Raw genomic sequence first — 27,017 nt, 5'->3', positions numbered from 1 at the left:
TGTGTGGGGCAGGTGTGGTGTGGAAGGGCTTCTGGAGAAGACAGGCTGCTAGCAGGACTTGTTTTGCATGTGGACGTGAAACTTGGGCACATAGGCCTTGATTTCTCTTCCCAGAGACCATTTTCCCTCCCAGAGTTAGTTAACCAGAATCCAAGGCTTTCTAGACAGCTGTTTTCTCTTGGCTCTGTCCTGGGGTAGGTGAAAATGATTTCTTCCAAGTATGGAAGGAACACGTCCAGCCACCTACCTCTATGGGTCCCGTAAAACCGGAGGTGAAAATAGTCGTGAGTTCCTCTGGGTTTTGGCACCACGACTCCGATATTTTGGGAAGCATTTTACCCCATCCCCAGTTCAGACCATTGCATCTTTACATGCTCGCTTCTAAAGATCTCATGTTGCTGAGAAGGCTATTTATGTAGAAAAGCTAAAGCAGAAGGATGGGCAGGATTTCCCTATTTTCAGAGAAGGCTCAGCCCTCTCAGTCAGATCTTGGGGCAGCCTTCGGTTTTTGTTCTCCCTTATTACCTTGAGTTGATTTTTCTCGCTAGGGCTCCTGTTCTCCCTTCCTGTCCTTGTTTTGATAGGGAAGAAAATAAATGTAGTTGGCGATAAAGCTGGGAGTACTGGCTTTCCAACCACAGCCTCTGCCGGAGCCTAGCGCCCTCTCAGTCGCCTGCCCTTCGGAATGGTAATTAGTTGTATGGGAATTTTCACAGTAACCTCCCCTAGGAGCAATTTCACCAAAGAGTAACCCTCTTGTCTAGACCGTACAAACCCATAAAGTCATCACTAGCTGGGATTTCCAAGCTACAAAGCAGCGACAGAAAAGAGTGCCTCTAGTCTTTAAGGACTCTCAAGTATAGAGCGCTCATTGTGGAAACCTGCCCTTCCCACCGATGTGTGGACCTCTCTCTGGGAAGAGTAATGGAAACTCTCCTACTGACTCCATCATCCAGGGAAAGACACCCAGCTCGTGATTTCTGCTTTATTGGCATCTACACAGCTTTGCCATCTCGTTGCATTTTGAACCTAGTACACTACTATCTGGGATTTTATTTTTCACAACTTATTTTTGAGAATGATCCAACTGTGCCTTTTACTTTCTTGCTTGCCAAAGCTAGTTATTAATGTGAGATAAAAGCAGTTTAATGCTTGACATTTTAGGAAACTAAGCTGGCAAAACTTATCTAGAAAGAGATGAAAAGTATTCACACTTCTAATCTAGGGCTCTTTGCACTTTAGGTGCTTGGCAAAATATTGGCAGTTGTAATGACAATAGTGTTAATGAGACTGGAAAACAGAAGCAGGTGCTCTCTGGAGGGAGAAGGACAGAAAGGGTAGAGTCTGTCCTGAGTCCCCTGTCAGATTCTCTCCTAAGAGTAGAGGAAGAATCAGGTGACTGAAGCCATTCTAGAGTTCAGGAGAGTTGAGTTTTCAGAAATGATGTTAAAACAGATTATCTAAGGAAGAAAACAAACCAGGAGAATAAAATAGTTGTCGAAGCAGGTCAGAGACCCTCTGGCCCGTACCTGACCTTAGCAAGGGGCATTAGTGTTGGTGTGTGGTGACCACCTGGAGAAAGAAGAATAGCAATGTTAGTCACCATGTGGGGACACCTGGAATGTGCTGGGCACTTTGCTAAGCATGTTATTCACATCCCCATTTTATATATGGATGGAAACTGGAAGGCCAGGAATGTTAGGTAACTTCCCAAGGGCACACTGTTAGTAAGTTTCAGTACCTGGATCTTAACCCAGGTCTGCCTTTCGCCAAAGCACACTCTTGGCTGCTCTCCTCTACGACTACTAAAAATATGAAATATGATTCATTTGTGTGCTCTTCAGAAGTGCTTAGCACATCCTACACTCCTAGGGTAATTATTTTCTTTTTCAGGTACAACCAAGAGATATTATTGTTCATATATGGAACCAACATTTGAGTACCTACTACATGCCAAATGTATGTACAGAGATAAAAGACATAACTTCTGTCCTTAAGTAGCCCAGAGACTGGTTGGGGGAGGTAGACAATGAAATCTGCACAGGATGCTAAGTTCCCTGATGGAGACAAACTTGGTGTGTACACAGAAGGAAGGGGCACTTAGCCCAGCCTTGGGGTGGGGTGTCACAGGAGACTCCTCAGAGGCGATGATATCAAACTGAGCTTTAAGAATGAGTACATCTTATGGGCTGGCCTCGTGGCCTAGTGGTTAAGTTTGGAACGCTCTGCTTCAGTGGCCCCGGTTCAGTTCCCAGGCGTGGACCTATGCCACTCATCGGTGGCCATGCTGTGGCGGTGACCCATATACAAAATAGAGGAAGATTGGCATAGATGTTAGCTCAGTGACAATCTTCCTCAGCAAAAAAAAAAAAAAAGAATGAGTACATCTTAGTAAGATGAAGAAAAAGAAGAGGGTGTGTGAGGCTGGCTGGTTCAGATGAGGGGGGAGGGAGAAACATAACCAGATGACAAAAGTTTGCCCTGTTTTCCAAGTGTAATGGGAAGCCATTGGAGGATTTAAACATGGGATTGTCATAGTTTGCTTTAGATTTTTAAAAGAGTATTCTGAGTGATGAATGAATATTGACCGTGTGGGGCTAAAAATGGCTACAGGAGGAGGGAGGTATCTATTACAGCAGTCCAAGGAGAGTGACAGGGACGGGACTAGGATAACAAGGTGGGGATGTGGAGGGACTCAAGGTGTTTTGGAGATAGAGCCCTCAGGCATTGGATGAGGGACTGGAGCAGGAAAGAGAGGAAGTTCTTTGCCGGAGCCGCCAAGTAGGTGGTGATGCTGTTTCCTGAGCATAATGGAGCAGGAAGAGGTTTGGGGGGCTTTACAATCAAGGACTCTCTTTCAGAATCAGGACATGATCTTAAATCACTGACGACTTCTGTCACGATATACTGTATGTCAGTGGTTCCCAAACTTTTCCCGGTCACCTGGGAGCACCTTATATATATGGATCCCTGGGACCTCCCTCAGATTTAGTCTGTCGAATTCCAGGGGTAGAGCCCAGGAATCTGGAGCTTTCTGTAGCTCCCAGGTGATTCTATCACTGCCAACCGAGCACCAGTCCATGAACATTGTTTGCAAACTCACTGCTCCATTTCACATTTGCCAAGGCCAGTCTTGAGGACCTGAAGGGTATTTGAGCAATATTCCTGCCCAGATGCAAAGCCAGTGTCACGCCACACTGTCTCTCCCGTTGATCATTGCCCAGTGAGCCACTAGCAGTCTTCCCAGATCAGTCATTCCGAAAGTAGAGGTTTGCTGACTGGCCTCATCCAGGCTATAGTTCTTTGATGTTTTTCCATAGATGTCAGACACATCCTATTAAGAGCAGCATTTTCCTAAAGGACAGGAATGTTCCCATATATTAGTATTTTTCCTAAGGACCTCAGCCTCAGAAGTCTGTCTGAATGATCTGATGCTCATAAATCGGCAGATTGGTTCTGGAAATCCCATGAGCCTAGGCTTTCTTGAGAGATTTATGGCGCATCCCCCGCTCACGCTGGGGCCAGGAATAACATCGCAGCTCCCTCGGCACTTCTGGGTTTCGTTCCTGAGGGGATCGCAGGGGAAGGCAGAGGTGTGCTGAACCAATACCACTTCGGAAGAAGACTGTCCAGCCCTATTTTCCAAAACCTCAGGAAAAGCCTCCTGCTCTGCTAAGGGTATAACAGCTCTCTGCCCTCCCTTCCTCTCTCCCTGGGGATCTTCCCAGCCTCTTCCCCTTTATCTGGGTGGATTCCATGGTGTGGGAATGGGGCCAGAGCTGGCTGGAGCCCACGGACACATTCCAGGATAGGACAGCCTCCTCGGGCGGTGGCCTTAGATCTTCAGCAAGCAAGGCTGTGCTGAACTTTAGATAAGCTCATTTACACTCCGTCTTAAGATTCTTCCAAAGCAATGTTAATTAATTCCCTCTTGGCCTGATCAAGCAAAGGGACTAACTATGATGGCCATTCTGGTTCGAACCTACACCTGGCAAATCTGTTTGACCAGATTACATGTTTTATTGATGGAAGCGAGTGTGTGTGTGTGTGTGATTGTTTTTACTCCATGTAGTAATTGCTCCAAAGTATCTGCCTTAGCTGCATATCAGACAAGAATCAGAAAAGGTTATAGCAACTCTCTAGAAGATAGACAACTGAGGAACTGGGTCTAATGACTGACTGTTAGCGAAAGACCCAGTGCTGAGTGCTTCAGGGGATGCAGAGATGAGTAGAAAATAATCACTGCCCTTGAGGAGATGAGAATCCAGTTACAGAGGAAGACAAGTGTGCACAGAAATCTCCTGACCCCAAGAGCCTTAAATTCAGGGTTATAATGGTCAAAGGAAGGAGAAGTCACTTCTACTTGGCAACAGTCCAATTAACATTTAATTATTTGGGGAAAGTAGCATTGGAGAGAGGCCTCCAAGGACCAGTACAGGTAGGGTAGAGAATGGGGTGGGTGTAGTGTTGTGTATTCTAAGCCCAAAAACCTCATCAGACATTGCCAAGATGACTTAGGGACCAGTGATGGTTTACACACAGGTTTGATTGGTGTGTTGGATTCATGAAGCGTACACATAGCTATAAGAACCTTAAACGCAAGGTGAAGGAATTTGTGTTTAATAGAGTTGGCAGTGGGGCGCCATTTTTAATAAGAGAGGTAACTAATGTGATCAAAGAAGAGGGATATTATGGATTGGAGCCATTTGGGAGAATGTTAATTTGGCAGCTGAGGGAGGATGGATTGGAGGGCAAAGAGGCTGGAGGCTGATATATCAGTTAGGAGGTTATTTCAATAGCGAAGATGAAAGTATGGAAATAGATTTGATTTTCTTGATGAAATTTCTGCCTGTTGGACGGGAAATGACTTGATGTGGAAGGCTTTTCAATGCTGTTACTCGTAACGCACAAATCCCTCCCGGTTGATAGAAACCTGCTCGCTTGCTCAACAGAAGTGAACCTTGTAGACATTGGAATGTTTATGTTCGGCCCAAAATGGCTCTGGTTTTTTACACAGCTGTAAAGTGTATTTAACTCCCAAATGTAAAACACTTCTTGACTACTGTTTCATAGCTTCATAAAACGAGACTGAGTTGCGTAGGTGCTTTTTGTTGTCATCCCCTATCTTTCTACGCAAATCTGTTTCCTGATATTGTTATTCCAGCGGAAAAAAACTCAACCCAGCATAAACTACCTTTTTTACAAGCGGCCATCAGAAGAAAGCCCAGAGACAATAAGGAGCCCCTCCGCATTTATATTTTTAACCCGAGAGTACAGATCTAACTAGCAGGGAAGCAAAATCGCTTTAATTATGAATGTTTTTCATTGTGGTTGTGAGAGTGTAAGTCAGTAACAGATGTTCATTTTCCCCAGCTCAACTGTTTTTAATTCTTTCTTGAACATGGAGAGAGAAATCTTTAAACGTTTGCCAAAGTTCAATTAACATCCCTGAACGAAGGTGGAAAATGCCCAACTTTGTTTTCCCTCCGCCGTATACCTGCTTCAGCTGCCTGTGCCACAGAGCACAGGGGAAAGATTCCAGCTGGCACAGCTTTTACTACTGCAAAGTTAATTTGCAGAATAAGCCTTTGGCGAGAGGGATCTGTTCGACTTTTTATATATTTATTTATTTACTCCTTTTTAGTTATCAATAAAATTGTACTGTAAAACATTGCCACTTAATTGCAGGAAACCCAGTGCGTTTGTGGTGGGTTGTTGTTCTGCAAGTGGTGAATAGCTTGTGTTTTGTTTATATGGAGTTGTAGAAATCTTGTGTAAGAATGCGTTTACAGCCAAGGCTGTGTGACTTGGTTTATCATGTTTTTCCTGTGCTCTGTGGAACAGACGGCTGTTCTTTAGGGAAAGGCCTTTTTCTACAGAGAACGGAGTTTGGGGGGGCAAAAGCATTTATGTAAGAATGCAGAATGACTTCCAGACACTACGGGCACTCTGTGGCTATAAAGTGTCAACAGCACCTTACGCAGTGAGTGACATGACAGTAATTTGCTTTAGCGCCTCAGAAGCATTTCAGCTGCGTTTTCTGAACTGAGTCCTGTTGAACAGAGCACATAAGACAGCGCTGATCAAATTGTCTCCCTGCCTTCGATGCTTGACATGCGTGTCTGCATCACTACTTCCCTTTGGACGGTCGGCTAAGGCAGAAGCACATGTTCTTCACACACTTCTAATTCTGGAACCCACCCCAAAAGATAGGGACCATCATATAATTTACATTTGGGGTTTGGCTTTCCAAACTTTCACTTTTTTGAAAAATTTAGCCATATAGAACATTCTGTTAGATGCTGAAACTTGAACATTATGCCCCTAAAGTAGTTTGAAATGGTTATTTACTAATGCATACTATACAAGTTGCTTGGGCTTTGATGACATTGCCCATTCCAGGGGTTTTCTTGTGTCTCCCCAAAGGTTTGCTGAGTATCTGTTCATTAATCCTCACTGAGGCATCTGGGAAATACCTCCTTTATAGTCTGTGACACATGGATTATCCCATTAGGTAATCTGTGGATGACATATGACTTATGGGACTTGCAAAGGGTCTTTGGTTTGTCTTTGGATAAAAAGGAGTGTTCTCCTTGCAGAGCAAAACAAATAGAAGAAAAGAAACAGTAGACTTGAGCTGAAGAAGGGAGGTTGGTTAAGAGTTATAATCGCATTATAAACAGCACAACCCCTTTGGCATGTTGGACTCACTTTGCTTTTCCAAGGTTGACCTTTATGCCTCTGGGCCAGGACTGATTTGAAAAATGCACCATTTGGTTTCAGTGCTGGCCACAAATCAAACTCCAAACCATAGTGGAGAAGGAGGATGGGGCAGTAAAGTTATTGAGTGATATGAGAACTTAGAATTGAAAATTCTCACTGTCTTTCGCTTAGAACCCAACTGCTACCTTGACATTAGAGTGACAGTTTATGTGAAGTGTTTAAACCTCTTATTCTTTGTATAGTCGTGAAGCTGCATCTATGTATACAGGTTATGGCTAGGGGATACAGAAACTCAGTCTAAAGTAGTTTTCAAAAGACCTTTTTCAACCTCGCATTCTGAAAAGTAAATAGGCAGCTTGCTTAGTAAACATAATCTTGGAGGACCGGGTGTGTTCCCTGAGCGAACTCCTGAGTATAACAAGCTGTAAACAGCTTAATGCACAGTATCTGCGAAATGAGGGAGGTCTCTGTCACCTGGCTTGCAAATGCTGGGTTTCGCATTTATTTGCCTGGGGAAGCCACTGAACAGGACATTGTGGAGAGGGGGCGTCCAGGACCTAGGTGCTGGACTTCTGCCCCTGCCTGGACCTTTGCTGAGTATGTAACCAGGGACAGGTCACCTCCCCAGGCCTTGGTCTTGTCCTCTGTAAGAAAAGAGGTGGGCACAGAAGACCTGAAGTCCTTTCTAACCTTGAAATTTTATTCTGTGACCCAGTGATGACATCATATAAAGGTCAAGCTTGGGCATTTTTAAGTCAGTCAGAAAGTGTGTACTAAAAGTGTACTCAGGACTTGTTGGTGTAGGAGAGAAGCAGAAGACAGAGTCCAGCTCTCTTAGAACTGAAAACAGAGCTGGAAGACATACGAGAAAGGGGCAGGTCGAGGCCAGAGCAAAGACAGAAGAGCGGGAGCCAAGGGAGATGCGAGGGTCAGAGCAATGAAGGTGCCTCCTGCGAGCTCCCAGAGGAGAGGAGCTGATGGGGGGAGGGGGCTTTAAAATGAGCTTGTCGGGGGACAGTTAGTGGAGGGTCTAGGAACATGAGACACAAAAATTCCAATTAAATTCTTCCTTTATTTTGCACAGAGAGTCGGATCTTCCTATGGAAATTCCATTTCCCAACTCTAAAAGGGAAGAAAATGGGAAAAGGACAGTGAGATGGTATCTTTTGTCACTGTGTTTCTATTTTCGTTTTTTATGGACAAAGCCTACTTCCTACCACACATTGAAAATGGCGGGTGGGGCGTCTTCCTGGCCTGCCTTCAGGATCCTGGATATGATCCTGGAAAACAGGCCAGAAGCAGCCCCTCAGGTCTTCCGTGAGATTAGCACACAAGGAAGTGACCCAGATGGAAGCCCCTGCTGAGGTTTGATAGTCTGTCTTGGAAACACGGGGGAGGAAGGGTGGGGAGAAGCAGAGCTGATGATGTGATGCTTGGACCTCTGGGTTGGTGCTGTCAAGACACAGCTCTCTGAAGTCCCAGAAATATCTGGTTAGTCCTCATGCAGTATAGTAAAACTTCCCACCCAGATTGGCCACAGGCAGTTCAGGCAGAACAGAATTTAGCACCTGCTGATTTTGGAGTCTGACCTGTAAATATATCATCCATCACATTTCCATGTGAGGGTCTGGGCAGAATGACGGTCTTTCCTTATTCCTGTTGCAGCTTGTCTGGGGACCAATAAGTGTGGTTTATGAGGCTACCACCCGTTCCTGGTTTCAGCCCTTCAATAGATATCTAATCATACACCCTTAGTCTTGTTACTAAACATGGGGAAACCTCTTGTTTATCACCGTGTGACACTTATGTGGCATCGTTCTGTTAGGCATGATGTATTGTAAACACAATGAGAAGAGGCCACCTGCGAGTGCAGGATTTCCAGTCTAACAATGCATGTGTCCAGAGAGACCCTGAAGCTGAACAAAGAGGGGACAACAGTGAGCAAAGGAAAGAGCCCACCACCTCTATTCTGGGCAAGGAAAAAAGACGTCATGCAATCAGTGCACGTGACCATCACCCCAGGGTCTGTACTGAGCCTCTTCTCGGCCGGGCACGTGAAATCCTTTTCCATGTGCTGGCCCAGGCCCGATCACAGCTGTCAGGTAGATACTGTTGCGTTTCTCATTTTTCAGGTGGGGTCACCCGGGCTTGAAGGAGGTGAGTAAGTTCCTTAAGATCCCACAAATGGGAGTTGAATTCCGCAGTCTGATTCTGGAGGCCATGCTCTTATCACTAGGCAACCTCTCCTCGCCAGAGTTGATGCTTGTAAGTCGTGGCAACAGGGAAAGCTCAGAGCCACTTTTGAAATCAACTATGTCCAGCTTAAAGAAGAATCAGGTCTTCTGAGGAAGTGGCATTATGTCTTTGTCACAGAACATATGCCAGAATGGGCTAGCAGCATGGAAGTTGAGGGAGCCAGCTGGCTAAGCCAGAGCAAGCTGCTCCACATTCTTGTCCGGGGTGGAAGGCGAGAAACCCCAATGAGGATGACCAAGAACGGCACGTAGGGTGGATGAATCTGGAGGTGGTGGCCAGGTGGCAGAGTTACAGCAAGCTCCAGCTTAGGTAAAGCACAGGTAGGCCAAAGCAAGCCGAGAGAGAGGTGAGAGAGCGGGAGCCACCCAGCATGGAGCATCGGAGCTGAGCGAGAGGACCAGTAAACCACAGGGGCAGGAACCAGCCATGGCCATGCGAGTGCCAGCGGGCAGGGGAAATTGGGCAACTTTGTTGACCTCCACTGCTCCTGGGGCTCTGTCACTGACCCTGGGTCTTAAAAAAGCCACTGAGCAACATCCATCATCCTGATTGACTCTTTAATTTGTGGAATCCCGTGTCTGCTCAGCCAATGAAAATGCTAATAACACATAGTGCTAACTGTGTGGTAGGTACTGGTTTCAGCACTTATGTATATATTAACTCATTTATTCCTCTGATGTGGGTTCTGTGGCAAAGAGAACTTGAGTGAGTTGCCCGAGGTCATCAAGCGAGTCAGTGAAGGAGCTGGTGTTGGAACCCAAGCTGTCAGGCTCCCAAGTGTCCTCTCGTGACCATGTGAGATAGAAATAAAAGGGAAGGCGTTGTCAGATTCACTGGATGGTCACACTAAGGCCTCGGCCTTTCGAATCCTGCCACAACCCAGGGCATAGGAGGAGCTTGATAAATAAGCACACAGGGAATGAATAGCACTGTGAGTGGGGAGGGTGCTGTTGTCCACTGGAGGCTTTATTATCATGCCTGGCGTGTAAAAAGTCTGACTTGCTTTTATAACATGCTTAAAACGATCTCTTCAACTGGGAAATTCCTGCCCCTGCACTTTCTCCCGATCGCTTTTGTCAAGGTTTGTCACACGCGTAACATTTCACCAGATTTAAGTGCGGCCCCGATGATTACGAAGCCGCCTGAGATGTGCAATATGTAAAAACGACATTCCTGGTGCTTTCAGGAAGCTGCCCTGTTATGAAGCCAAATAGCCTTCTTAAAAATCAGAAGTACTCTCATAAAACTCGTTTTTCATGCGGCACAGGCTGTAGTTTCCACATGGGACAAAGTGTGAAACTAAGCTTTTATGGGGGATCTCTGAGATTTGTATGAACTTTCAGTGACTCTCATGACATTATTCCCCAGAGAAGCAACTGCTTTTCTGTTGTGGTGCATTTTCGTGTCGTGTGCTGTGCCTGGAAAGAGACAGTTACTCTGATGCAGTAGAAACTGGTTTTTGCTGGCAGACTCATTATTTCTCATCTTGATTATGGCAACATTCTTCTCAATATCCATCGTGCTCCCCTTCCTGACTCTCCTCTTTGAGCTGTCCCTTGGCATAAAAATACTCACCCTGTGTGTGAATATAGCACATTACATTTCATGGTTAGAAGAGAAAACACCATCGCAGTGCCCAGCCCTGGCAAGCACCTCAGTACTGCAGAGCGAGGCTGCACTTGCTTCAAAAAAGGCCATCCTCTGCTCCCGTCTTTTCAGAATTCATCTTATTAAAAGCAGAGCACTGCCCCAGTGGACGAATCTGCCATGTGATAATGAACGTCTGCAGTGAGGCCACCTCGAGGGCTGAGAGACTGTGTGTCCTTTTCATCACCAGGTCTCCAGGATCATGAATGAATTCATGAAAACAAGTTCAGCCATATAATCCTAAATCGGCATTTTACTTTGTTTCTGACGGCATTAGAAATCGGTGTCCTGATCCATTGCATTGGAAATGTAAACCACATCTTAGGCATTTTTATCCATGCATTTGAGGCCGATGACTCTAACCAGGGGATATCTTGTTAGGTTTTGTGAATCTCTGGTCATTTCTTTCGAGTCTAGACAGTTTTTTTTTCTGCTTTTTCTCCCCGAATCCCCCAGGTACGTAGTTGTATTTTTAGTTCTGAGTCCTTCTAGTTGTGGCATGTGGGACGCTGCCTCAGCATGGCCTGACGAGCAGTGCCATGTCCACGCCCAGGATCCAAACTGGCGAAACCCTGGGCCACTGAAGCAGAGCACATGAAGTTAACCACTAGGCCATGGGGCCGACCCCTAAACAATTTTAAATTACTGATTAAAATAGTATTTCCAACCACTGCTAATATAGTACATAACTGCAGTTATGTGTTGCTTAACGGCAGGGATACGTTCTGAAAAATGTGTCGTTACACAATTTGGTTGTTGTGCAAACATCATAAAGTGCACTTACACAATCCTAGGAGGTTTAGCCTACTACACACCTAGGCTACGTGGTACTAATCTTGTGGGCCCACCGTTGTATATGTGTTCTGTTGTTGGCCAAAACATCATTATGTGGTACGTGACTGTATGTGCCAGAAATTAATCATTTTATAGGTGTTAGATCATACAGCCTTCGCAATAGCCCTGTGAGGTTAGCTCTAGTGTTATTTCCATTTTATAGGTAATGAAATGGAAGTATAAAGAGGTAAAGTAACTGGCCTGAGGCCACCAGACGGGACGAGCACAGCCAGAATCCTACTACATGCAGCTTGTTCCTGAGTCCCGCCTTACCACACGGCCTCTAGACAGAGTTTGGTTGGTTTTTGTAGTTGTGCTGATCAGGTTTAATGGGAGGCTGAAGCCAGTGTGTGTGCGTGTTGCGGTTTGTGATCCCTGATATCATCGTCATAGTTCCTTTCAGTTTGTCAGATACAAATCTGCAGTGTGCATTAAATAAGCATAAGTACTAAGTATAACATACGTTTATCACATACAAATACCAACATGCATTGTGGTCACGTAGTGCCGTCCTTCTGGTGCCCAGGGCCTCTGCCATGTTTGGACTTCACCCCACAAAGATGGGCTGAGGTCTGCTCAGCCGGGCGCTGCGCTGCGTGCTCGGTGCTGCGGGGAGTCAGGACTTCCCCTCTGGCAGTGACTTCCCCGTGAGCATGTGAGGGTGACGGGAAAGACAGATCTGCCAGCCACCCTCGAACACTCCTACACCCCCTCTTTCCTGGTTGGCTCCGGCTCCTTCCCCGTGCCGGCAGCTCTGCTTCTCTGGGTCTGGCCCAGCAGTGGCTCCAGGCAGCCCACTCACCCATCCTGGGCACGTGCTTGCTGGCCAGCCCTCCTCGGCTCAGCTGCAGGATTTGAAACTCTGAGAACCCACTCTATTCGGCAACCTGAGGACAGACTGGGCAGAGAGCGCAGGGCACCCTGCACGACGCTTCTTAATCCTGCAGAAGGGCAGTGAATGACTTGCGGCCGTTTCTCAGAACCAGATTCACCCAGACGGAAAACAAAGATTGACGGTCCTTGAGAGTATTTAAGAAGGATGTGACGTGACGCTGTCTTGAAGGATACCTGACTCCATGAAGAAGTGTCTTCATACCTTCTATCCATTGCATCCGCCTGTCACTTTCCTGGGTGACACTGTTGGCTCTGTCTGTGTGTGCCCGCCTGACCTCCCTGAGGTCGGCACAGCCCGCCTTCTCGGTTAAACTGTAGGTTCCCACGGGCCAACACAATACTTTGTTGACAGCTCACCTAACAACCTTTCTCTTCTCTTTCAGACTGTTTTACATCCTACTTAAATGTCAGTTAAAACTGTTCGGTAATTTTTTCCTAGATGAAATGTTGGGTTTTCTAGAAAGTTCTATAGACTGAGACGCCGATGGTCAAAAATGGCTTTCAGCTTTTTTACTGTGACACGTAGTAAGAACTGTATTGTACGTTGAGACACACACCTGAAACAAAGTTTTACAAACACATCTTTCACTCTGATGCTTTGTATTCCATTCTGGGCTTTTATTTGTTTAAATGCTAGTCGTGCCCCACTAATTGGATTTCACGACCCGCTTATGGGTCACAGTCTGCAGTTTGAAAACACTACGAGTCTGCATTGGGAGTCGGTCTTAAGCAGTGCCGATTGCCGCGGGAAGGCTTTGTGTTCAGTCTCCGTGAATCCTGAGCAGCCACTAGAAGGCTAGAGGGAAAGAAGTTGTTCTGATCTCCCCCAGATGTACGAGGGCTGAGGACTGGGGAGGAGAATGGGGGTATGTCACCGAAATCCATGCTGTACTGAAGAGACGTCATTTCTTACTGCTGATTTTTTTCCTGAAAAATAGTGAAGATGTGGGAACAACAAAGGAGATGCTGTTTTTCTTGCACTTTGGGGGCAGTTTCTTTGTCGTCTAACCAGGATGGAGAGCTGGGAAATTGGGTACCCAGAGAAGTACACCCAGCTGGAGCCCTCGGTGGTGAGAGGACTCCCACTGTGGTGCAGGGGGATGATGAAACCAAAGCGTGGAGCTAGGACAAGCCACAGGGTTTGACTCCAAACTGAGTAGGTGAGAGGCAAGCACAGAGGACTTCTTTGAAGTCTCAAAGAGAAAAGAAGAAAAGGATTGAGAGGCATAACCGTAAAGCTTTAGTGAGAAAGGGGCCAGTTTTTTCTAGGTGTTTATTTCTTTTCGTCTATTTTCCTGAAAGCATGTCTTTTCAAATACAGAATTTATTACTCTTGCTTTGTGGAATTGTTTTAAAATCTGAATGTCCAATTTTTAGAAAATCCTGAATTCCATAGCTTTGAACTTGACCTCAGGTTAAGTCACAGGCCATAGAGTTTCTCACTTCCCTGACAGAGGATGAAGGAGCCAGGAGGAAAGTCACAGTCTCCTCCGTGCAAAAATCAACACAGAGAAAGGTGACTGACAGCGAATTGGACTTAGGCCTCCCATTGGCCATTAAGTGGCAGAAGCTGCATCTCAGGAATCTAAATTTTTTTTCTCTTCACGAGGCCTTCTTCACTCTGTCCTCTTCCCGCAGTCACAACGTCATGTAGCTGGAAGGCAGTAGCCTGGTGTCAGTAGGCCTGATGTTACCCTTGCCTTTCGTTTGTTTGTTCAGGAAGCACATACTGAGTGCCTGCTGTGCACCAGGCACATTGAAGGACACTGGGGAGCCAGCAACGTGGAGCTTATATTCTAGTGGGGGAGAAAGATAACAAAGACTAAAACAGGATCATGTAGAAAGTTGGATGTGCTGTGAGGAAGGTACCCAGGGGGAGGAGATTGTGCCTGGAGGACGGGCTGTTTAAATAGGCAGGTGATCAGGGCTGGCCTCCCAGAGGAGGTGACATTTGAGCTGAGACCTGGATGCTAAGGAGGAGCCAACTGTGAGAAAACCTGGGGGAAAAAGTGTCCAAGGAGAGGGACAAACAGCGAAAAGGCCCTAGAGGGGTAAGCTGCTCAGCGTTTTACAGACACGTGGCCTCTAACTCAGAGTGTGACAGTGATGTCACTGAAGTGTCCCCAGCACGGTGGACAAGGAGATGATCATCATAAAAGAGAAGGAAAACGAGAGGCTGGGGCAGTCACCATATTGCAGAGAAAATCTATTTCAGTGTTTATCTTGAACAACATTTTCAGGGATTTGTTAAGGTTAGAGTTAAATCGGAAATGTCAGTAGTTAACCCACGGTCATAGACAGAAGTCCTTATAGCCCATCTCTTTGATGGCTCATCGGCAGCAACCCAACACTGGCCCCTCGTGGGACAGTCTGCCCCCCACTGCCGGCCCCTGGAGGTGGGTCTCTGTGTTTGCCTCTGTGGAAAGGAAAGTAGGATTCTTAGGGCAGGAGAAACACAGTACAGGCCTGGGACTTTTGTTGTTGCCAGAAAGAAGGATGTTTTCAAAGCAGCCAGGGAACCTCCCGTGAATGATGGCAGTCTGAACACACACATGCACCTAAAATGACAGAAGGTGAGGTTTAAAGTCTGAAGTCAGGCGGCAGCAACACAGGGCACAGCTGGAGAGCAACTGGCCAACAGGTGGCTGACTTACTGGCGGGCTAGAAAAAGTGAGAACTGGAGCCAGTGATCTCAGAAGCAAGCAGATTCGCACCAAAGAATCCCACAAAGCCTTAAAAATTGGAGCTGCGTGACAGGTGCATGGTTTCTCTTTGGGGTGATGAAAATGCTCTAAAATGGAGTGTGGTGATGGCCGCACTATTCTGTGAATATGGTGGAAACCATCAAATTGTACGCTTGAAAGGGGTGAGTTATATGTGAATTATATTTCAATAAAGCTTTATATATTTTAATATATATATTTTATATATATTTATATATATTTTAACAAGAATTGGAGTGACAGACACCTCTGAATGTGGGGGACAAAGAGAAAAGAAGAGCTCCTGTCTCCTGAGAGGAAGGATGCCTTCTGAGAATCAGGAGTCGGTGTGGCGTGGGCCTTCCCACCCCAAGAAGCTAGAAAACCTGGGAGCAATGACCTCAAAATCCTGAGGGAAAACGGCCATTAACCTCAGAGGTTACTGTCAAGTGTGAGGGTAGAATAAAGGCATTTTCAGACATTCAAGGACTCAAAATTTTACTTCCCATCACCCAAACAAGAGGAAGACGTGGACTGTATGAAAAAGGGGTCACCCCACCATGGGAAGAGGCAAGGGGAATTCCTGGGGAGGTGCTGAAGGGAGATCCCAGGGTGACAGCTGTGCAGCAGGCCTGGAAGGCAAATGGTCCAGGTGGGGCAAGAGAGTGGACAGCAGCATGAGAGCGTGTCTCAGGAAGAAAAGGAAGGAAGGGAGGAGGCAGGGAGGAAGAAGAGTGAGGAGAAATAAAACTGCCTACCTGATGGCTTAAACATATTGAGATTTACGCTTCCACTGGAGAGTCTGGGATGAATTCAAGTAAGCAGTACAATATACTGGTTAGGAATACAAGCTCCAGAGCCGAGTGGCCAGATTAGAACCCTTGCTCTGCCATGGAAGAGCTTTGTGACCTCCGACAACTCACTTTGCCTCTCTGAGCTTCCGTCTTATGTACAATGAAGAGAATCATAGTACCAACCTCATAGGGTTGTTGTGAGGTTTAAATGAGTTAACAGACGCACTGTGCCTTAGAGCTGTAGTGGCATGTGGGGAGCCCCAAATAAGTGTCAGCTGCCCTTATGACCGTGATGATGGTGATGAGAAGGAGGATGCAGATGAGAGAGAGACAACGACCACGTAGGCTAGGGAAATGGCATATGTTGACTCCAAGGACAACAAAAATGTGATCAGAGTTTGCTACCTGGCCCAGTGTCATAAGAGTGCAAACAGTGAATAATAATGACGCCCAATGGTAGAACGAAATTCTACCAGGAGGAGAGGCGATGCAGGAGAAGGGTTGGAAAGTATGTAAAAGATCAGAATTCTTATCTTCCATAGTAGGAGGTCAATAGATATCCAAAACTGAACATCAAAAAATAGCAGTAGAAGCACATTATTTGGAAATGGGGAGGCAAACTGTGGGTAAGAGGCTTGTGAGGGGTTGCTGTGGGGGAGGGGGCGGAGACAGGGGACTGCTCTTTTTCACCATAAACCTCATAAAGCTATGTCTTTTTACTCTGTACAATGATAACTGATTAAAGAGAACAAAATTTTAATTAAACAATAATGAGAAATACTGAAGGGACAGAGGAGACCACCTAGAAGGGCCTCCACCGGCTAAGTTGAGGTATTTAAGCATCAAAGTATGCTGATAACTGGTAATTAATTGGTAGTTCATTGAATCTGAAAATCAGTGGGTCCAAAATGATACTCAACATAGAAAAGTTTATATGAAGTATGCCAAAAAGTAGCTATACTACAAGAACGGTGAAATAACAGGATGCGTTTGTATTTCTGTACATTTTGCTACATCAGGGAATATTGGCACAGGTGGGGGTTGTGTTCTTCTGTAAAGCAGATGCCTGTTCATAAAGTACAGGTGCTCTTTTTCTCCACCTCCGTTAGCAGACTGGCAGGCACTTGTGCAGGAAAAGTGGGAACTGAGGCCAGTGTAAGACCAGCCAGCACCCTGGTCACAACAGGTGGAAGGAGGGCCTGAGTGAGAGTGGATTGCAAGATGGGGAATAGCCGAGTCCCCAGGTGGGAGTCCCTTGTCCCCTGGGAGATGCAATCTGCAACAGCCCTAGTAATTATAATGAAGACGTCATGTGGCAAGAAAGACATAGACTAAAAAAATCCTATTTATGGAACAAGTGAACCATGAGTAAAAAACCCAGGAGTCCAGCCCATGAAATGCAGGCTCACTCCTAAATCATCGTGTCCTGACCAAGAGTCAGTCAGTCAGAAACAGCCTCCATGGGCCCAGATAAGCTCCTGTTTCTTTTAGGTCTTGCCAGATTCTTGTAACTCAAGGAAGGTCAAAGCAAAGGATGAAAATAAAGAGACAGTAAATCAGATCTATAGGACCAACTTATGTGATAGGTTCAATGTAGGTTTTGCAGTCATTGTGATCATTTGTATGATTTGTCTGTTTTTAAGATATTTTAAAGCTTAACTACTTAAATGGTAAAGTTGGCATAATTTTGTTGAAATCTGTAGAATTGACTAAGGTTGTAATTAACACTTAAATGTATAAGAGCATTTTATTTTAAAAATTATATTTTGAGTTATTTATTTAATAGTATCTGAATATTTAGAAATACTTGTCAAATAGATTTATAGGTATAAAAATTTAGCACTAAATCAAGTACAAATAGTTCTTAAGTTTTCTTATTAAAACAAAAAAGACCTGGGGCCAACCTGGTGGTGTAGTGGTTAAGTTCTCACTCTCTGCTTCGGTGGCCTGGAGTTTGCAGGTTCGGATCATGGGCAAGGACCTACACACCACTCATCAAGCCATGCTGTGGTGGCATCCCACATACAAAACAGAGGAAGATTGCCAACAGATGTTAGCTCAGGGACAATCTTCCTCACCAAAAAAAGAAAAAAAAAAACCCTTCAAGTGTTAAAGATCCAAGCAACTGTGATATAGAGTAAGGTCATGATAAGGCATTGGGTTGCTCCTTGCTATGGGAAGCCATTGGAGGGTTTTAAGCAGGCAAGCAAGATAATCTAATTTACTTTACGACTGTAGGAGGTGAAGAGTGGAGGCTCTGCAATCTTAGATCGCTTTCCACCACTACCATCTCTGAAGTGTATTCCCTCAATCATTCAACAATCACGTGTCCTTTGGCTCCTTAAATGCAGGCCCCATCCTGGGTGCTATGGCTGTTATCCAAGATAATGACTGAGAGCCTCCAAATCTGTTAGAAAGTGTTAATTCCTGTGAGGGAGAGATTACTGCTGGCTTGGACAACCAACTATCCATTCCATCGTTAAGGAGGAGATGGGGGAGAAGGACATTCCAGGGATGAGGCCAGGAACAAGGAGGTCAAGAATTTTTGAGGCTTGGCGCATGGTCCCCAGAGCCATTAGTGCGTCTTTCATCGTCGTAATCATATGTTGCCGATTCATTTAGACTATTGTAGCTTCAGCTCATATAAAGTGGGTCAGTACTAATGAAAGCTAATTTATAATGATAAATCTATAAGGCAGAAAGGCAACTCTCTGCTAATGTATTTGCCAGAATTTGACACCCCAGGAGAGTTTTAATTTGCTGTCACTGCAGATAACACTTGCATGAATATTAATGATCTGCATTATAAGAAAAATGTGGCATATTGGGTTTCTGCAAAAGGTTGACTTATTTTTATCCATCTGTATGTCACTGTTCTTTGTTGGTGAATACAAAGAATGAGAATGCCTTAGGTGCTAAAATGGACCGGGGGCCCTCTGCAGAGAGTAGAGGGGTAACCAAGGGGCAGTGAGGGCAGAGTTTGAGGGGAGTGGACGAGATTTGAAATGGCTCTTGTGGTGAGCGAGGGTGAGCTCGGCAGAGGCACTCAGCCGGGTTCCTGGGCGGGGACGTGGGCTTGGTCCAGGTGGGTGAATATAGTATGTATGTGTGTACAGGGGCTCCAGACAGCTTGTTTTCTCATGTGACTCATGAAACCAACTCTGATTTTTACTTCCTTTGCTGATGACCAGTAGGAATTTTTCCATAGTCCTGTGGGATGTAATTGTCTCATCATGAAATCCTATCTACTAGGTTTTGCTCATTTCCCAACTAAAATGCTGAAATGAGCTCTTGGGGTTACCCAAGGCCTCTCTCGGCTGCTGTCCTGCCCACCTCAGGCCCCCACAATGGGGATTGCGAAACCATGGAGGATGGAAATGGAAAATCCAACCCAAGAAAGATTAGTGGCAGCCAATTTTTACATGCAGCAATGCAAGGCAAAATGACGTTTCTCGTAGAATCTCTGACATCAGTGGGTATCATTTTTAACTTGATTAATGATATCTAAGACTAAGAAGAGCCTGAAAAAAACACTCATGGAGCTCTTTGAAAGACTGGACTGTACCCACCCCAGGAGGAATGGGTCCCACCACTTGGCTGTATCAGGCAGAGCCCACCACTTCCCACAGGCTCATTTCCCAGTCCCATGTACCATAGTGAGCGACTCCATGCCATGTGTCTCTTTTCCTCCCTGCCCAGTGTTTCCAGGGCCTTACTTTGCCGCATCTTTACTTCCCTCGTACAGAAGATATTCAGTTTGAAAATAAATCGAAAAGCACACAGGCTTTGGAACCAAAGACCCAAGTGCCAGCCCAGTCTGCCTGTTTCTACCCAGGTGTCCTTCGGCACTAATATCCCCTCCTGAGCCCCAGCTTTCCCCTCTGTCAAGCTGGGGAAACAAAGGTTGGTTACACGGAGGGCACCTCTCCTGGCACCAGGCTTGTGGGAGGCACCCCAGACCTAAATGGCAGAGGCATCTCCCAGCTCCTCCCGGTTCCAGAAGTGCATGTGGAAAACAACATCCTTAGACAGCTACAGTTTTCATTAAGAAAAGAAATCCAAGTAAGCGCAGGTGGGTTTAGGTATACAGGTACTGGAATTTAAGAAGCCATTGACTTAAAGCGAAAGGAGGCCAAATCGTAAAACAGGCATTTTGGCTATCGTGCCATCTATGCATTCCTAAAATCTTCATATTCTGCCCATTGGTGCACTAAACATGACAGGGCTTGTGGGAGAACTCGGGTTGGGACAGACCCTCAGAATCATGGAACTTTGTAGCCGGAGCATCAGCAAAAATAATAACCACCCTAACAAAGAGATTGCTCGGCCAGTTCCCGCCGGGCGCTCACCCAGCAGCCGGGCCTCTGCGTCCTCCTTGGGCTCCTTTTGAGACACAGACCTTGGAGAGTGTTCTCTTCTCACAGAGAACGGGCCCATCAGAATTAGAAATCTGATCCAGTCCATCGATCTTTGTTGTAAAACACTGGGGGAAATGTCTTTGTGTTTGTTTCCCTGCACCATCAGCTTCCCCACGTGCACAACCCAGAGGAAAGGGTCGTGCTCTGGAAGCCACTGAACCAGCCACCATTGCCCAAAGAAGCCACTGCCATGGAGTTTTCATCTGCTTTTCTTAATTAAGGTCTGCAGGCTTCTCTTTAGTTGTAAGAAAGCTTTCCTCTAGACCCTTCAAAACATTAAGCATTGTAGGAGGCGTTGGTTTATAGCAGGGTGTTTTCTCTTTTGTGTCTGAGCACCCTGTCCCTTTCAGTTGGCACTTGCCAGGATTTAGGGCTGACCTGCAGAGAAGGGTGGGAGGGGAGATGGAGGGGAAAAGGGAGCTGAAGATGAACAGGGGTGCACCACAGTGTAGCCTTCCTCTGCTTGGAATGCTGAGCCGGGTGGCCCTGAGGAAAGGAAGCCCCCTGGGCGGACAGCTGACCACCCTCTAACTTCCGAGACATCAAAACGAGTGTGGGGTTCAGGGGCCTGTAAGTTCCTTCCAGTTGCAAAATGCTGACTCCAGACCCAGGATGCCCCGACAGAGCTTGCCAGCAGGGCGGCCTTGGGGGACACCAGCCAGCCTGTCCCCAGACACCTGCCCTGGGCCCCAGCGGGGTAGGTTCTTCCTGCGACTCCCGTGCTCCAAAGTCCTTTTGTCCTCGCCTCCCTGCCCCAATTACTTACAACTCCAGATAGGGTGTGGGATTTTTTTCCTCTCTTTTACACAGAGTATTTTTGTTTGTTTGTTCAGAAAACTATGCAAAAATGAACGTTTGTGGATTCCGGGTGGTGAGGGCTCAGAACAAGCAGCTCATCTTACTTCCATGTCGTCCCTCTGTCTCCTGGCTTGGAGCCCGGCTCCTTCTCTTGGAGGCTTATAGGGCGGAGTTTAGACAGGAACTGAGACCACCCAGTCCGCTTGTGATCAGGGTTGGGCTAAGTGTTTGCTGTGTGAATGAATGACTGTATCTGTTCCTGAATGCCCCCACTACTCCCAGAACAGTCCGAAGCCTCATTTCCATCTGATGGCCTGGAAGCTGGCTGTGTTACGTCCCCCTGACCCCTCTAGCTGGCCTGGTGGGCAGGAGGCCTCAGAGTGGGTGCACAAGATGGGCCATGGGGTGGAGGAAGGAGATATGAAATCTTTAGTCTTACGTAGTAAAATATCTGTTACAATTATTAGTACAAATATTTATTAACCTATATTTATTTTATCCTCATCCCTTTTTTTCCTGCCTGTTTTATACAGTAATATATTAGTACACATATGTTATTTATAATAAATATATTCACACACACTCATGCTCGGGGAGCAGCACTCACAGTTTTTTTTTTAAAAGACTAGCACCTGAGCTAACATCTGTTGCCAATCTTCTCTTTTTCTTTTTTTTTTTCTTCTCCCCAGATTCCCCCAGTACATGGTTGTATATTCTAGTTGTAGGTCTTTCTGGCTCTATGTGGCATGCCGCCTCAGCATGGTTTGATGACAGTGCTAGATCCGCGCCAGGATTCAAACCGGCGAAACCCTGGGCCGCCGAAGTGGAAGGCGCAGACTTACCCACTCGGCCATGGGGACAGCCTCTCACAATTTTTTATTGACGACTGCTAGGAGAACCAGGCTTGTTACATCCTGCTTTCCTTTAATGGGTGGGGAAATTCTCTAGCAAAGGTCTGGGAACTGCTGGGAATTCATTCATTCTGAAGTTACTTTTGAAGACAGTAGATGAAGCAGAGATTGAAAATGAACCAGGTTGGGGTTTATTTTTCTCCCTGGAAAGACATGAGCAAGCGCATAAAGCAGAGAGGGTTGGCCCAGATGTTTTTGTAACTAAAGATGTACCTTTCGTTTTAGGTTAGCTCTTCCTAGAGTTCAAAGATGTTTGAAAGTGGACCAAGTGCAGTTCTGTTTTTGGCCCCACATGTCGTCTGCAGGACACTGTGGGCCGCCGACAGGTTCCCCAGATGTTAGCACCAAGGAGATGCTAGCGTCTGAACATGTGACTTTTTGAAACAACTGCAGCCTGTCGGCCTGCAGCAGGCCCTCTGGCTGTGAATGAAAGAGGGCAGCTGAGAAACAGGACGGCCTCCCAGCTGTTGAGAGTTCTCCTGTTTGACGACAGGGTGACACTTGGGCTACAGTAGCGTAAGCAACAGGAGATCCCACACACGCTCCTCTGTTTTAAAAAAAGCGAGAACCCTCAAGAGCGCAAGGGAACAGTGGATGAAATAAGGAAACAGCTCGTGACATTTTGCTTATTTATTTACCAAATATTTCTTTAATGCTTACCATAGGCCAGGCACTGTTCTAAGTACTTTTAAAAACAGGATCTCAATTACTCTTCACAATAACCTTAAGAGGGGGCAGTATTATTAGCCCATTTCACGGATGAGGAGTCTTAGAGCTCAGAGGATGACATCATTTGCCTGTGGTCACACAGCTTGTCAGTAGCAGCCCAAGGCTCCCAAAGGCGCCCAGCCTGGTCCCCGCAGCCTCCCGGTCCGCACAGGCGCTTGGCTCCGCCTGCACTGAGAAGTCCAAGGCAAACCCTGCGCCTCTCCATATGGAGGCCCTCTTGTATTTTTTTTAGTAGAGAGTCCCAAACCTTTCAGAATTATCTTTTGTTTGGCTTCACAACAGGCTTTTCTAAAAATAATATTACTTTTGTAATATGTATATGTAATATTACAAAAATGACATCACTTACACTGTTTTCCATGTTTTGAGCACTTACTATGTCAGGTCCTCCTGTGCCAGGTGTTCTCTAGACATCACTTCTAATCCTTACACTGCAAGGAAGAGATTTGTACCCATTTCACAGAAGAGAAAGTAGAGGCTCAGTAGCTTGTCCACTTAGCAGACGTGCCCAGCCAAGACATGAACCTTGGTCTGTGCGCTGCTTTTCTTTGTTATAGGACAGAATTAAGTATAACCAGGTCCTTCTTGGTCCCCATCCAAGGGAGGTGGTTAGTTTCACAAAGCACCCACAGAACCTTGTGGTGTGTGGATGACTAGGGCGTGTGTGTGGCCCAATTAGCCAGGGCCAGTGCCGATTTACGCCTGTCGTCCCAGTACTGGCTTTTACCCTCAAAGGCATCCTGACTTGGACGATAAATTGTGTGGTCCCTCTACCTGCCCCCTTGGGGTTGGATGTCGCTTGGTTTCAAGCGGCTGCATCCACAGCATCAAGCCCTTTGATCCGGTGGAGTTTTGCAGTTTTGTCCTCTGCTGAGCTTCATTAAGCCCTCGGCAGGTCTGAGGTTCCCCCAGTTGTAAATGTCGCGTGGTTCCTGGTATTCCGGTTCACAAATTAGCCCAATTAGATGAGTAAATTAGTCATCCTAACTTTCTAAAGTCCTGCTGGAGGAGCTTTACGAAATAGCATTTATAGTTTTCTAACAAGCATTTTAAAGGACACCAGCATGTGGCATTTGTTTAAGAGTAAAATGTCCCAAACAATGCCCTACTTAAAAACAGATTTTGAGATTTGCTCACGGACAGACGCAGACGTGTGGTGGGATAGCACCCCTGTGTTGTCTCGTATGAGCATCTCCACACTGGGTCTCTTATTTCTAGGAGCTACAGCCAAGTACAGGGGGGCTTACTAAAACCCACAGTTAATTCCAAAGCCTCGAATTTGCCAAATTGCTTTTTCTGCACCCCCTGGGAGTTTCTAAAGAGGCTTCAAAACACACTGCTCTGAATTCCCTCTGAGTGGTAGATGGTGAAGAACCCGCAACTCAAAGGAGGCTGCGAGACCCCTCAGAGAGCTGCTGGTGTCGGGGTCGGGAAGCATTGTGGGGCAAAGTGAGGTCTCGATGGCTACTGGAGAACGCAAGGCTCTCGAACCTCACTGGGCTGTTTCCTCCTGTTTATGAAACTCCTCTCCACCTCACAGGGTCACAGGAGGATTAAATGAGATAATGCACCTAATGGGCCTGAAACATAAGAGGCACTCAATCAACTTGAGGTCCCTTCCTTCCTTCCTGGACCCTTTTAACTGTTAGCCTCAGATGCTGGCGTCCTTGTTCCTGGCTCAACTGGTTCTTCAAACAATCTTATTAATGCCTATTAAAATGAAACCCAATAAAAGTGCCAATATTTGGTGTTGAAATAATTGATGTGGCAGAGTGAGCCGTGGAGCACCCAGGCAGGCCCCTGGTGCAATTTAGCCTCACACCTGGGGGATGAATTTCACAACTGTAATTGCTACCATATAATTCTTATTAATGTTGTGCTATAATTCCTATTTATTCCACGGGGCTTGTAAATGCATTAGGACTTGTCAACATATTATTTTACACTGTTTATGATCTGTAGAATTATGTCCTTCAGGGTTGTATTGTGCAAAAGCTCAAAATAAATGGCTTTGGGCCTCATTAAAAAAGGGGCTGCTTGTTGAAGTGGTCCTCCATCCCTGCCCGCCGGCCTGAGAGAAGTCAGTGAAGTAGATTTTTAATTCAATTCCAAGCAGAGCTCTTAACCTCCAGAAGACAAGGGAATCCCTGCCTCCTGTCTGACTGATGGGTCAGCCCTCCCTCCCCAGGGATGGCGGTGGCGGGGGGGCGCGGGGGGCAGGTGCCATTCCCTGGGGACAGGTTTGGTGGGAATTGTTTGGTCTTCCACATGCCAGACCTGCATCCTGATGCTGACAGTTTGCCCTCAGAGTTCTAGGCATTTCTTTCCCCCCTCCCCAGCTTGAGGTAACTCCCTTTTAGTTCCAAATTTCCTCATGGTCTTCCTAGCTTAACCTATAAAGAAACAGAGCTGAAATTAATTCCACTGAAGTGTAAATACCTAATAAGTGTAAAATGGAACCCCCTCCCACAGATTTTTGCATTTACTAGATCAGTAAACAATAAAACTAAAGGGACAGAATTCTGTTCATTGGAATGTCAGGTGTAGCTTTGTGTGTTTGTGTGTGTGTGTGTGTGTGTGTGTGTGTATGTTGGGAGGGGGTGTCTCGTCATTGGTTATTTTTGGTTTTGGAGCCTTCCGAGCACCATTGCAATCAAACTGGCCTGCCTCAGAATCAAGTTCAAGTTCTTGCTCAGCTAATTCCTAGCCATGAATTGTTGGGAAGCCCTTCACCTGGTCTCATAGGTGAGAATGCGTACATTTTCCTCCCACGGCTGTCCTAGGGACGATGTGCCTTTGCAATTCCTTTGTGCCTGGAATACCCTCTTAGGGCAGGAGGGGCTGCCCCGTCCCATCACTGCCATTCCTCTCATCCTGGGGGTGGCCAGAGGGAAGCTGTGGGGAGGTGACTGCTCCTGACCCTCCTTGCACTTCTCTGGCCCCGCAGGCAGCGAGTACGACGAGGAGGAGGTGGATTACGAGGAGTCGGACAGCGATGAGTCCTGGACTACAGAGAGCGCCATCAGCTCTGAAGCCATCCTCAGCTCCATGTGCATGAATGGAGGGGAAGAGAAGCCTTTTGCCTGCCCGGTTCCTGGATGTAAAAAGAGATACAAGGTAAAAGAAGTACCACCTCACTTGATGGAACTGCCTGGAAAAGGGCAAGTCCCACGTCAGAGAGCAGCCCCTTTTACTTCTGAAGAGAGTGTCCAGATACTTCCCTCTCCAGTGCCAACTGGGCACATGTGGTCCTCGCTGAGACCCCCTGCCTGGGCACAGGCTGCCCTCCAGTCAATGCTGGCCCCTGGTTTCTGTGTGTTTGGTGGGGTTTTCTCCTTCGCTGACCGGCGTGGGAGCTGTAGGTCAAAAGAGATTTTTCGTAAGAAGACCATGTCTTTGATATTCTTCAAATTCATGTCATATCAGGGGCCTATCAGAATATCAAATGTGTCACCTATTTGCCAAACACCTTCCCTGGTGGATGGCTCCCCAGGTGGCTCACAGAAGACCACTTTGAAGTCCTAAAAGCCAGCAGATGGCTCACAGAGCCCTTTAGGAACATGTTGTAGGACATTTAGCTTCCAGCTGAGGGAGTTCTTGCTCCCTTCCCCGCCCTGGCATGGAGGGAGATCGGGGGCAAAAGGGGCTTTGATATTTTTCTCACCAAACCACTCGCGTCAGCTTCAGTGTCCTCTCTGTAGATGGCACAGAACCCGTGTCTCTGAGGGCCTGGCTCTGGGTGTCATGGGCAGCTGGGGGCACTAAATTTTCCATTAAGAAAACTCAAAGGGACAAAGCAGTGAGAAACACCCACAACATTCAAGTGTGGGTCCTGAGGGCACTTTAAAAAATTTGCAAACTTTTCCAGGAGGTGTTAGCAGCCCTTTAAAATCCAACTGTGAGACAGAAATATAAAAATCAGAAACATACCTGGTACATTTGATGATATGCCTATTTACCCATAGCTCAGCAGATTGACTATTTTTTTAAAAGGCTTGAAGAAGTGTGATAGCATTAAGCACCTCTTAGATTACTCCTTCTTAAATATGTGTCTCTGAACATTATAAAAAATCTTTTTCTGGGGGCCAGTCCAGTGGCGCAGTGGTTAAGTTCACACACAGTGCTTCAGCGGCCCGGGGTTTGCAGGTTTGGATCCCAGGTGCAGACCTATCACCGCTCATCCAGCCATGCTGTGGCAGTGTCCCACATTCAAAACAGAGGAAGATTGGCACAGATGTTAGCTCAGCAACAATCTTCCTCAAGCAAAAAGAGGAAGATTAGCAACAGATGTTAGCTCAGGGCCAATCTTCC

General features: G+C 46.4%; 1 protein-coding gene across 1 annotated transcript in view; it reads left to right on the top strand.

Moving 5' to 3' along the window:
- Window positions 1-27,017, top strand: part of JAZF1 (JAZF zinc finger 1) — a 321,212-nt gene that overhangs the window by 284,942 nt on the left and 9,253 nt on the right. Inside the window, exon 4 of the mRNA XM_046668768.1 lies at window positions 25,654-25,823. Coding sequence (XP_046524724.1) covers window positions 25,654-25,823 — 170 coding nt within the window. The remainder of the gene's footprint in view (window positions 1-25,653; window positions 25,824-27,017) is intronic.

The sequence above is a fragment of the Equus quagga genome, chromosome 8 (genome assembly GCF_021613505.1).
Source record: "Equus quagga isolate Etosha38 chromosome 8, UCLA_HA_Equagga_1.0, whole genome shotgun sequence".
In the NCBI taxonomy this organism is placed as follows: domain Eukaryota; kingdom Metazoa; phylum Chordata; class Mammalia; order Perissodactyla; family Equidae; genus Equus; species Equus quagga.
Note: the sequence above shows the minus strand (reverse complement) of the source record. Positions and strands in the feature narration are given on the sequence as shown.